This window comes from Pteropus medius, unplaced genomic scaffold, assembly GCF_902729225.1.
Source record: "Pteropus medius unplaced genomic scaffold, Ma_sr-lr_union100, whole genome shotgun sequence".
Taxonomy (NCBI): domain Eukaryota; kingdom Metazoa; phylum Chordata; class Mammalia; order Chiroptera; family Pteropodidae; genus Pteropus; species Pteropus medius.
The window spans coordinates 6,320,330-6,334,362 of NW_024354502.1; the positions used below are offsets into that span (position 1 = coordinate 6,320,330).

The 14,033-nt window shown below is 33.4% G+C and overlaps 1 protein-coding gene across 5 annotated transcripts in view; it reads right to left on the reverse strand.

Moving 5' to 3' along the window:
• Positions 1–14,033, reverse strand: part of COL14A1 (collagen type XIV alpha 1 chain) — a 188,165-nt gene that overhangs the window by 61,845 nt on the left and 112,287 nt on the right. For all 5 annotated transcript variants that reach the window (XM_039854043.1, XM_039854044.1, XM_039854041.1 and 2 more), the window contains 3 exons: positions 13,395–13,537; positions 11,743–11,852; positions 8,736–8,894 (listed from right to left, as the gene is read on the reverse strand). In XM_039854043.1, coding sequence (XP_039709977.1) covers positions 8,736–8,894; positions 11,743–11,852; positions 13,395–13,537 — 412 coding nt within the window. The remainder of the gene's footprint in view (positions 1–8,735; positions 8,895–11,742; positions 11,853–13,394; positions 13,538–14,033) is intronic.

Genomic DNA, 14,033 nt, shown 5'->3' on the forward strand with positions numbered 1-14,033 from the left:
CTTTCATAGTTAAATTCTTTAAAGTGCAGGAGTACGAAGGCCAAAAGAGCAGAACCAAAGTGAAAGCAATACAGTATTGAGGGTAGAAATAGAACAGTAGCTTGTTTCTATAATAATCACATCTGTTTAATGTTTTGGTTGAGAAAAAAATCTTAGCAAATAACAATAGCCGCAAACATTTAGTGATAACCTACAGTGTGCCAGATGCGATCCTAAGGACTTTGCCTGTATCATTTTATCCTCAGATCACCACTGTGAGGCATGATATTAGTAATGTCAACCCCATTCCAAACTGATTAGGACGTGAGACAGAAGAGCCTCAGTAATTAAAGCACATGCTGAAACCTGAGTTCTGGTGGGATTTGAACAGCACACAACATTTTCTTGAGGTTAATTTTTGCAGTGAATCGATCTTTAGCCTAACATTTAAAATTAAGGTACTCCCGCCTAACTTTATAATGCCAATTGTCTGGGGACATTTATTAATGGGTCCCATTATGACAGCATTAGATAGAGTCAGTTAAATCTATAAGTCATTCATCCATTAAGAAATTTTCCACTTCTGAATAGAGCCCTCAGTGTCAAAACATTTTACTGACTGTATTTATTTAAAACAAAAGCCTTTCACTAGCCCCAGTAGGCACCAAGCTTTTTGGAAGCTTTTCAAATAAACATTCACCACCTAATCACCTATAATAGGATAATGTCTACATATAAACCTTTGGCTAAAGTTCTGCCCTATCGAGTTATTCAGATTCTTACGAGCTCGTTTTATTTATTCAAGAGGTTGAATGCCTACTAAGTGCTGAATGAAGCCAATACGATCATTTGAGGAATGTTCGTGGGCTGCCTTTTTTTTCAAGTTCGATGAAGTCAGCAGCCATTTTTCATATGAGCACAACAAATTTATTCATAATTGTTTTGTATTGTAATAGTTTAGATTCTCAGCCTTTATTTAGAGACTTCTTTTTCCAAGGCACATTTCTTGGGATTGACTAAAAAAGAAAAGACTCTGGCTTTTATTCCAAAAACAACGACACACATCTATACCAATTATGTAGGAAACAGCACAAAGATGGTATGTGAAAACATCTTACATTCGAGTGCCCATAAATGCAAGAAAATATGGTTAAAAGTAAACCATACTTAAAGTAAATAATTCCAAGAGGCAGTCTCTTTTTACTTCTGTAACTGTTTTCCTTTTTAAATGAATGTTATAAAAAATATATCTGTGCAAAAAAAAAAAGGAGAGAAAGATGCAGAATCTCCCACTTTCACTTTCTATAATCTCTTTTGAGGGAATACTGAACCAATTACATGCTTGTTTTTCATTATTGGACATTTTTGTCTGGGTGTAGCACAAAAGACAAATCTTTCGAGGTCAAATGTTAGCATGAAAATAAGATTAAAATATTTCTTGTTGTTGTCACTATGATCTGTGAATGGCAATAAATATGTATCCCTGGCTCAACTTTCCACTCAGTACCAGATTTTATCCTGGGTTTTTTTTTTTTTTTTAGCATCACGTAACTAAGCTTATAATTTGAAGTCAAGCTGTACCTGAACTTGTACTAATATTTAGAGAGTTCAACATTGCGCAAGAATACTGGAAAAAGCTTACTGGGGACCTAGCCCATCTTCTGCTTTTAATTTGGTGTTCAGTTTTTATTGACGCCATTTCAAAACTAAGATTTATTAAGCACATACCATTTGTCAGCTATTGAACGTAGCGCTTTTACTTGTTCTCAATTTCATGAATGTAGGAAAAACCATTAAATTAACATTAACTGCCATTGTCCTTGTTGGTAGTAATTAGATGTATAGGTGTAGAATGTAGACACATTTTGGGAGGAACATTTTGATCACATTTACATTCAAGGTTGTAATTCAAATAATGGTGAGCCTTTGAACTTGTTGGTGAACAGACAAGGCATATGGTGGTGGGAATAGGCCAGACTCCTTCCACCTTAAGTTCTGTAATAATCAGTCTGACCCAGTGGAAGAGAGCTTGAAATGGGAGACAGGTAACTTTATGCAAGTCAGATGTGGTCTCATCTCACTTTCTTCTCTTTTGTAAAGGGCATCCCTCCCTAACTTCAAGTCTCAGTTTCTGGATCTATAATGTGGGGCTTATATAAGTATCTCTTCCTAGGGTTATTGGAAGATTAAATAAGATAATCACAGTAGTAGTAGACACAGTCCATAGAAGACACATAATAAATAATAGATACTGTTATCATTTTAAAAGGATTAAAAGATATAATTCTTGTAAAAACATAATCATTTTATTATATTAATTATATAATTTAAAAATAGTTGTTTCTATAGGATCATTGACTAGTCTACTGCTGCTTCCTACATAAAAAATCTTTAACTCAGTAAATAAATTTATAATAAAACAGCATAATGTAATTTGTATTTGTCTTTATTTAAACAGCAGAGGGCTAAACAAATGTCAAGTGGATAATTATGCGTTAAATTTAAGAAAGACACTATGAAACATGATCCTAGTCCAGAAGCTCAAAATTTTTCTAGAATCATCTCTGACTGGCAGCATTATAATTTCATTAGTTATCAGAAAGGATAAAAGACAATTCCTAGGAGAAAGAAGATGGGATAGAAAAAGCACAGTCGTTAAGTTTCTTTCCACATGTGTTTTGACGGCTGAGTTAAGCTTGCTTATTGGTTTAGTCCCACTTGGGACTTTCGTACCCTATAAAATCTTGCATCGCTGAACACAGTTGTTTTATTATGCAGGTGAGCAATTTCAATATAGTAGTTACTGATCCCTAAATCCATTAATCTCTTCTTTATTTAACGTTGGTTTTAAAAGAATATATTTTATGTAAAGACTAAATATTTAGAGCTTTTCCATCATCTGGCATTTTTTGTATCATTGCTGAATTTGCTAGGGAATGCTGACCTACAAACTACCAATCTCTCCTATATGATAATTATTCCTCCTGGAATAATCCAAAATTTGCACATTACACATTCTCTTTTGCTAGTTATGGGAGTACAGATGTAGATCAAGATCATGTTAGCAATCTCTGATTTCTAAATCGAAAACTGAAGACTAAAGCTTCTCTCTGGCCCTGCACTGAAGCAATCAAGTAATAACCCCATAAAAAAGTGAGTTTCTAATTACATTCTTGAGATCTAATCTAATAACATCCATTTCAACATAAATTTTTCAATAAGTGGGCAGACTGAAAATCTATTTAGTAATCCTCTATCGACTTCCAGATTCTAACAAAAGCCACAACTTTTTTCCTACTAGCCTTACAAAGAACTCTTTAATTATTGACCTCAATAAATTCCCCATTGTCTCCTACTGGTTGGAAGTTATCACAGAGAGTGCTCTGTTTAATTACTTTTCTTTCATGGACAAAAGTACAGATTTATCGCCGGTAGGCCTGAAACCTACAGGCACTTTTGCTTTCAGAAATAAATTCTTTGACATTTAATTGGCCATATATTTGGAGTATAGTTCTTGCACAGAGTGTAATTTGAAATATAATTGCTGTCATTGTAATTATAAAGCTGTAATTGTAGAAGCATTTTTCTCTGTTGAGATCTTGCTTCCTCACGTATACTCTTCTGGCTCGAATAAACTTTAATAAACTTTTTTAAAATTAAAAAAAACTATAATGGTAAAATATAAATTAGGAGAGAGTATGATATATATGACCTGATTGTCACCTATACCACAAATGAAATAGAATACATGCAAAAAATATTTTAAGAAAAGACATAAAACAATTTATATTATATAGATGACATTCTGTTTAATTTCTATCAAGTATTTTTTTTTTTGAGGACTTAGTCTGTTCATATAACTTATTAGATTCTGTGATACAGGGTAGAAGGGTGTGGTCGCAAATTAAGACCATGACATGATTTCTATTTTGAGGAATTTATACTCTGGCTAAAGAGGTGAAAATTAGACATATGAAAGAGGAAGAAAATAATACTTGACTACAAATAATCAAGTGTTAAACAAGTACTAGAGGTTTAGAAAAGGTGAGATAAAGAAGGTCTTATTGCCATCTTTCAATAATAATAGCTGCTCTTCATCGAATGCCTAAGTGTCAGGGATTTTATATGCATTATTTGTAAAATTAAAAAAATAATAATATTAGCAAGTAATTTGGGCCCAAAGGTTAAAAACAAAGAAAGCATCCTAAAAGCAACAAGAAAAAGACAAGTAGTTACTTACAAAGGAGTAGGCCAGGGGGATTGGAACAAAATACTCAAAGTGATGAAAACCAAGGACCTACCTACAATCAAGACTACTCAGCAAAGCTATTATTTAAAATTGGAGGAAAGATAAAGAGCTTCCCAGACCAAAAAAAAAAAAAAAAAAAAAAAGATAAAGGAATTCATCACCATCAAACCAGTATTACAAGAACTGTTAAAAGGAATTGTTTAAGAAGAAGAAAGGAGGAAAAAGGAACATAAATATCAATGATAAAATGGCAATAATTATGTACCTATGAATAATCACTTTAAATGTAAATGGAGTAAATGCTCCAAATCAAAAGACAAAGGGTAGTTGAATGGATAAGAAAACAAAACCCATACATCTGTCTACAAGAGACCCACTTCAGATTGAAAGACAAACTCAGACTGAAAGTAAAGGGATGGAAAAAGATATTTCATGAAACTGGAAACAAAAAAAATTGGAGTAGCAATACTTATATCAGACAAAACAGACTTTAAAACAAAAATTATAATAAGAGACAAAGAAGGATGTTACATAATAATAAAGTAATCAATCCACAATAGGATATAACCCTGCTAAACATCTATACACCCAACATAGGAGTACCTAAATACATAAAGCAAATACTGATTAATATAAAAGGAGAGATCGACAGTATTACAGCCATAGTAGGGAACTTTAACACCCCATTGACACCAATGAACAGATCTTCCATACAGAAAATCAACAAGAAAACAGCAGGCTTAAATGACACACTAGACCAGATGGATTTAACTGATATTTTTAGAGCATTTCCCCCCAAAGCAGCAGAATATACATTCTTTTCAAGTGCACATGGAACGTTTTCCAAAATAGACCACACGTAAGGCCACAAAACTTCTCAGTAAATTTAAGAAGATTGAAATCACATCAGGTGTCTTCTCTGACTTTAATGGTATAAAACTAGAAATCATTACAAGAAAAAAACTGAAAATACACAAACACATAGAGGCTAAATAACATAATACTAAACAAGGAATGGATTAACAATGAGATCAAAAAAGAAGTCGAAAGCTACCTTGAGACAAATGAAAATGAAAACACAGTGACCCAAAATCTATGGGACACAGGAAAAGCACTCCGAAGTGGGAAATTCATAGCAATGTAGGCCTACCTCAAGAAACAAGAAAAATCTCAAATAAACAATCTAACTTTACACTTAAAGGAACCAGAAAAAGAACAGTGAACAAATCTCAAAGAGCACAGAAGGAAGGAGATAATAAAGATCAGATCAGAAATAACCAAAATAGAATCTAAAAAACAAAACAAAACAACAACAACAAAACACAATGAAAGATCAATGAAGAGCTGGTTCTTTGAACATATATACAAAATTAATAAACTTTTAACCAGATTCATCAAGAAAAAAGAGAGGACTCAAATAAATAAAATCAGAAATGAAAGAGGATAAGTGACAATAGACATCACAGAAATACAAAAGATTATATGAACATACTACAAGCAATTATACGACAACAAATTGGCAATCTGGAAAGACACAGGTACTTTCCTAGAAACATACAATCTTTCAAGAGTGAATCAAGAAGAAACAGAAAATCTGAATTGACTAATTACTACTAATGAAATCAAATCAGTCATCAAAAACTCCCAACAAAAGTCTGAGACCAGGTGGCTTCATAGGTGATCTTTACCAAACGTTCAAAGAAGACTTAACACCTATTCTTCTCAAACTATCCCCAAAAATTCAAGAGGACGGAAGACTCCCAAGCTCACTCTACAAAGCCTCCATTACCATGATTCCAAAACTAGACAAAGACATTACAAAAAAAAAGAGAAAACTACAGGCTGAGATTCCTGATGAACATAGATACAAAAATCCTCAACAAAATATTAGCAAACCAAATTCAGCAATACATTAAAAAATTCATGCACCCTGATCAAATGGGATTTATTCTTGGAATGCGAGATTGGTTCAATACCCACAAATCAATTAACATGATATCACATTTACAAAATGAAAGATAAAAATCATACGAGTATATCAATAAATGTAGAAAAAGCACAGACAAAATCCAGCATCCATTTATGATAAAAGCTCTCAGCCAAGTAGGAATAAAGAAAACATCTCAACATAATAAAGGCCATATATGACAAACCCACAGCTAACATCACACTCAATAGTGAAAAGCTAAAAGTACTTTCCTTAAGATCAGGAACACAAGGATGTCTACTTTCATTCCATAGTATTTGAAGTCCTAGCCACAGCAATCAGACAAGAAAAAGAAATGAGACATCCAAATTGGAAAGAAGTAATACTGTCATTTTGCAGATGACATGGTACTATATATAGAGAATCCCAAAAATTTCTCCAAAAAACTATTAATTTTGTACTCTGCTACTTACTTTACTGATAAATAAATCCAGTAAAGTAAGTAGCAGAGTACAAAATTAATATTCTGAAATCAGTTGCATTTTTATACACCAATAATGAACTATTAGAAAGAGAAACTAAGGAAACAAACTCATTTACAATTGCATCAAAAACAATAAAATATTTTAAAATAAATATAAACAAGGATGCAGAAGACCTGTACTCAGAAAATTATAAGTCACTGAAAACAGAAATTGAAAAAGATACAAATAAATGGAAGCATATATCGTGCTCATGGATAGGAAGAATTAACATTGCAAAAATGTCCATTCTACCCAAAGCAATCTCTAGATTCAATGAAATCTCTATTAAAATACTAATGGCATTTTTCACAGAACTTCTAGAACAAATAGTCCTAAAATTTATATGAAACCATAAAAGATCACAAAAAGCCACAGTAATCTTGAAAAAGAAGAACAAAGTTGGAAGTATCATGCTACCCGATATCAAACTATATACTACAAGGCCATACTAATCAAAACAGCATGGTACTGACATAAAAACAGACACATAGATCAATAGAACAAAAGAGAGAGCCCAGAAATAAACCCATGCCTATATGGTCATTTAATCTATGACAAAGGAGGCAAGAATAAACAATGGGGTAAAGACAGTTTATTCAACAAATGACATTGGAAAAACTGGACAGATACATGCAAAAAATTGAAACTGGACCCCCTCTTACACCATATACAAAAATACACTCAAAATGGATTAAAGACTTAAATTCAAAACCTGAAACCATTAAACTCCTAGAAGAAAACATAGGCAGAGTAAACTCTCTGATATTATTTTAATAATTTTTTTCTGATGTATCTCCTTTGGCAAGGGAAACAAAAGAAAAATAAACAAATAAGACTACATCAAATTGAAATATTTTTGCACAGCATAAAAAGACCATCAGCAAAACTAAAAGACGGCCCACTGAATGAGAGAAAATATTTGTCAATAATACATCTGATAAGAGGTTAATATCCAAAGTTTATAAAGAACTCACAGAAATCAACACCAAAAAAAACCCAAACAATTCAATTAAAAAATGAGCAGAGATCCTGAATAGACATTTCTCCAAAGAGGACATACAGATGGCCAGGGGGTTGGGAAGCTGGGTGAAAAAGGTGAAGGGATTAAGATGTACACATTAGTAGTTAGAAAATAGTAGGGGATGTAAAGTATAGCTTAGGGAATATAGTCAATAATGTTGTAATGACTACGTATAGTGCCAGGTGGGTACTAGACTTATCGGGGGGAATCACTGCATAAATTATATACATGTGTAACCACTACCCTGCACACCTGAAACTAATATAAAATATTATTGAATGTCAACTATAATTGAAAAATAAAAATTAAAAAAGCATGAAATGCTCTCCAGGCTAATGGGTTCCAAGTATAAAATGACTCAAATTAGAGAACGTTGCTAATTAGCTATGACCGCATGGTGATTAACAAGAGCTTATGTGCACTAGTCTTTTTTTGTGGGTGGTGAGTGAAGAGAATGTGATTTCTTTGCCAACTGGAAGTCTCTCAGTCTAAAATTCCAAGTTGTATGTTGAAAAATATATTATCTTAGAGTGATTTGTTACTTAAATATCTATATGATTAAAGGGTAGGCTTCACATTAGCAATAGCAAAAATCTTGTTATAAAATGTCCAAATCTAAACCAAATGAGAGGCTTATTTGGATTTCCTGTGTATAATGACCACATATTTGTATGAGTTTATATTTGCTTATATAAATGAGGTTCATTTACAGTTTTGATTCTCATTAACAAGCCATTTATGCCAAAAACCATATGATGAATATTTTACTACCTGAATTCTAAAATGTCTTTAAAAAATAAAATAGCCTAAATCCTGGAGCATTCTCTATATTATAATACAGCAGCAACATACTGCCAAGAACTTTGAATGTACATTTCAATTCTTTTAAAGAGGCCGTCATCCACTTATTCATCCATCCATCCAATCATCCATCCATTCCTTTACCAAACTTTTTCCCTGGGAAATAGATAATTGTATTTTAAATTATTTGCCCTTCTATGACCACGACAAAGCTTCACTTGCTCATCCACTTACTGGTGCAGAGTTTCCATTCGGTCCTCTTGATCTAACCATTCTCCCAAGGACTTCGACGCCATCCGCTGTGATATTTGCTGATGCATTTATGGCCCTCTCACCCACTTGCTTGCAGTCAAGAACCAGTTTGGCCAAAGTCTTGTTGACAACAATGTGTAGCTGGATAAAAGTCAAGATGTTTTGGTAGGTAAGAAGTTAGAGGAACATCAACCAAATTTACACAATTATGTGACGCATCACTAAAAAGTATGAAGAAGAAGAGAAGGAATTCTATGCATTTTGCTGGAGGAGAAAGGTTTTACTTTCATCACCTCCATGACTGTCCCACATTCAGGTACCATTCCTACTTTTATTTAATTAATATTTTTCTTTAAAATTACTTTGAAAGTATTTACTTTTTAAAAATCTCGGCTTCCTCTAAAGCAGTAACATCTGGAAATCACAGGATTATTGTGTTAGTTATGCCTTTTGTGAACACACATTAACATAAATATGAATATATCAAAAATTTTAAAATGCTGGTCGATTTACCATCCAAAGTTATCTACAGTGCTACCAGTGGTTGGCAAATGACACTTTGATAATATTTATTTAATTTAAGATGAGAAGAAAAGATCTAGACTCTGAAGGAGAAGAAGGAATGCTTTCTAGTGACTAGGTCCAAAAGAAATAAAGCTCTTTGGCTTAATATATGGTAAAATTTTCTCAAACTAGAATCTCTAGAATCCGGAGGTCCGTGGTAATATAGTAGGCGTCCACACAGTCTTTGTGAAGATTTGTAAAAATATGTGTTATCATGTAGGTGATGGTCAAAAGTAAATACATTCTAAATAAAACACACTATAAACAGGTTCTGCCATGAAATTTCAGTGCTTATAAATGCATTTCAATTTATCATGGCTTATGCCTCATTTGACTACTTCTTGTTTGTGGCAGGCTACTTGTTTAGTGAGCAAAAAGACTGGAATTAGGCAATAATAATTTCACATTAAGTGAAAGCCAAAAGAAGTTACAAATAGCTACATAAGGGAGAGTATCATGGTAGTTCAAAGAGAAAAAGTATTGGGCAATGTGAATCGTAGTTTTGAGAGTTATAGCAGCCAGTGCTCTGTGCTCAGTAGAAGTTGAATATCCATAAAATAATGTCATCTTTCACATTAAAATAGTGTTACTTTTATTTTTTACTGGTTTTATTCAATCTTAATTTATTTTTGTTTCATTGTTGAGTAGCAACTGAAAAACATAAAGATTTATGCCAATTTTTATTTAATGTTTTACTTAAATGACATCATGATAAAAATAGTCGAAGTCAATAGCAGAGGCTCTTGAGAATTCTTTTCTCTTCAAAAAGAAGTTAACCATTACTCAACTGAAGAAGCACTGCTAGAATAGATTCCCCATGTGACTTGCTTCATATTATCATCTCTTTTATGATCATTTAGAAGGCTATAATTTGACTTTTGTGTGTTTTTGAGCCTTGGAATATTTTTCATTAGTATAAATTACAGAAGTTTCCATGCTGGTTGCTAGATAAGTGAGGATATAATATTCATGTTTTAAGAACTGTTAACTTGTGGGAAGATTTGCTTTGCACAATGAGACATTGAAAAGTTTTCAAACATATTTTGCTTCTTTGATTGTACTTAGGATCCATATATATATAATTATTAATTTTTTGAAAGAGACCTTCGGGGCACATATTATTCGATTATAACATAAGTCTGTACAAATTAAGTTTGCATCAAGATTTTCCATTAATAGATCTTTTAATAAAATGGTTTGTTACATGATAAGCCTTTCCTTTTTTTTTTTTTTTTTTTTGGCTGTTTAGCTTTGTTAAGACATAGCAAAGTGAGATTTTTCTTCATATAACTAAAAAACTTGAAGGTTTATAAATTTGAAATCAATTTTTAATGAACCTTATTTATAGGTCTTTAAATTCTTCTGGTAAGGTTAGCATAGCTTAGCATTCATTCACCTAAGGCTCATAAAGGATTCTTTGGAATGAGAATTGTAAGTCCAAGCCTTACCACAGGCAAAGATGGAAATGTTTTTTTAACACTCCAGAAATCTCACATGCTTTTCACCTCTCCTACTTTGCAAGAGACTCTGCCTAACCAAGAAAAGAATCATGTCACGAGGAATTTGGTGAGAAATAATAATTAACTCCAAAGATGCTAATGGGACCATTTTGAACCATGAACTAATAAATCTCCATCTGCATCTTATGTTTTTACAATACCTTGTACAGTCCTACCAAACCAGAAAAAAAAATTATATTTTAATGCAAATTTTCTTACGTAAAACAGAGTCAGAATTTTGTTATGCCACTGTTCTTATGCAGTTATAGAATTCAAATCGTAGAAGGTAGCAAAGTTATATAAATTAGATGTTTGACCAGGTTCCAGGTCAGGAGACAAAGCCAAGAAGAAGGTTGCTGTATAATAACATCTCTTCTTTCGCTTTAACAGGGCAAGAAGGGCTGGCATAAGAAGCTATTTGCAGCACCACCTAGTAAATGTTCTGCTCTCCCTACAGTCTTGATGTTGCATGCCTTAATAGCTCAGAGATCAATGGGGTTATTTCTCAAACTGTGATCACCAAAACTAAGTGTTTCAAAGATGTGAAATGTTATAGAACAGAGTGTGCTTTTCATCTGCAGGGCGGCCAGGTAGACCAGCAATCCTTTCTATATCACATGTAATGTAGCAAATGAACTGCCTGCTTAGTAATACAGTACTCCCCACCACATTGATCTTCAAAGTGGGAAACTGGACCACTTCTATCAATATATCCTGGGGTACATGCTAAAAAAATGCACATTTCAGGGTCCTGTCTCAGAACCACCAAATCAGAATCTTTGGGCATCATTAACGAGCCCTGCTGGTAATTCTTATTGCAGCTGAAATTTGAGGTCCAAAGCTCACTGGAATATTTCCATATCTCTCTGTGGCTTTGCCCACAGTAAATAAGAATAAAAAATACATGTATAGAAAGCATTACTCACCTTGTGGAAGCTTCCATAGAAAATTTTCTTAATTTCAGGTCCTTCAAAAGTAACAGTTTGAAAATCTCCACTATAGTCATAGTTGAAATATGTTAGGGTTTTCCCACCATCTAATCAAACAAAGAAAAAAACCCTTTTAGAAAGAATTAAAATGAGTGAATAATTTTTTCTAAAATTCAACTTAATACTGAAAATAATGCATCCGTTGTTTTGAAGCTCCGTTTAGAACAAAATGATGAGTAATTAAGGAAGTGATCTACAGTCCTTAGGACACCCCAGGCTTCTAGTTGGCCAGATTAACTGATTTAACCATGTGATGACAGTGAAGCAAAGACCCCACACATATTCTTCCTCTATACTTCCTTGTTTATGCTTTCATCCCTACCACCCTCTTGGAAGATGGTTGTCTGAAGCTAGGAGTAGAGGTGGACAAAAAGGGAGAATGAAGATAACCAAGTCTTAAGAAACAGAAACCAGACTCTGCCTAATTAACTCACTATAGCAAACAGCTTTGCCAGGACATGCAATTTATACCACCCTAAAAGAGTGATATTCCAATATGTCTTTTATTATGAACAAACAAAAACCTTCCTAATCTTGAGTACTTCATGTTACAAGGAATATTTTATTACAAAGAAATAGGAATATTTTTCTCATTAATTCATTACCAGGTTACAATTTAATTCTTCAGTCTGCTTTCAAAAGCAAAAACTAGTCTTAATCATTTTGAGAGACTTCTTTGTTTTCGAGTCCTGGGTATAATAGACCTACACCCTTTTAATCTATAGCTTTCCCTTAGTTTTACTATCAGTGCAAAATGCTTTCACAATATCATATTTAGCTATTGATTCATTTCCATGCACTGAAAAGTCCTTTCACAAATAGTAGTTGAAAACAAGCTTAAAATACTTTCTTTACTCAAATGTTTGAATTAGCACCTAACATTAGCCACTAAATTTTGGTTTCTAAACTAAAACTCTATTTAGAAAACTCATTGACACTAACCAAAAACTTGGTGATCCCCTTAAGTGACCCTTATGTGTGACATCCAAGAGTGTGAGGTTAAGAAGCTTCCTTCATTGGTTCCTTCTCAACTTTCCAACATTCCAACAATGGAGTCTCTCAGTCTTCAGAACTATCCTCTTCTCTTTCTAGACTCGCTCTCCAGATGACCTCTCCCAGTATCCCGGCTTATATGTCACACACATACAACTTCCACATTTATTTTTCCATCTTAGAATTCTTCCCAAATATGCTCCTGCAAATCTGACATTTTTTTAATGGGATATGAAGTAGGCATCTTACAACTATCATATCCATGTCCAGAAAAGGAACTTCTGGTCTCATCCTTCTGACCGACTCCCTCTCCCCCATGACCTTTGTTTTTCCTGCGGTCTTCACCATCTCAGTAATCGTCTCTTCCACTTTGCTCACCACTATGTCCCAGAGCCTAGTGCTGGCACGTAGTAGGAACTCAATGAACATTTCTTGGTAAGCGATAGAACCAACTGTTACATAATTTGTTGTTATTATTTACACATAGCTTAAGGTAAGTGAGTTACTCTGTAATACACACAAAGTAGGCAAGATGATGTGCCACATATATCATTCATCCATGTGTGTGCAAATATTATACAAATAAATATACTTACTATCTAAAATGACTCCCACCAATGGGTCAGAATTTTTATTTAAAATCTCCCACAGAGCAAACGGCTCCTCTGGAGTGTCAGGAAGAATCCGGAATAGAAAACTGATCGTGTAGTCAGAAGGCAATCCTTCTGGATGCAAATACCTGAAAATGGAAAGAAAATATTGTGTCTCTCCTCAAAAAGTGATTTACCTGGTTATAAAAGCATATGTACTCTCATTATACAAGATTTGGAAAAATGGAAAAAGAAGAAAAAAACATCATCATTAATCCCATCCAGAGGTGATCACTGTTTTTGGTGTGCTGCATTTCCTTCCAGCTTTTAAAGAATGTCCATATTTGTCCAATTTATATAATTTTGCCTCTTTATTTTCTCAGCACCATTAACTATACATTTCATATTTCCTTAAATATCTTTAACGGCACGATATTTAATGTCTGCACAATCTTCTCTTGTTTGGCTACTCCATAAGTTATCTAACTGGTCACTTCTCATTGGACATTTAAGTAGTTTCAAAAGTTTTCATATTTTAAGAAATGTTTATCTACCGTCCTTTTGTAAAACTTAAGATGTCATCATTTTCTACCACATGTGGTAGGTAGTAGCATTCTTATCTGAGCTGTGTGCTGTGATACACCA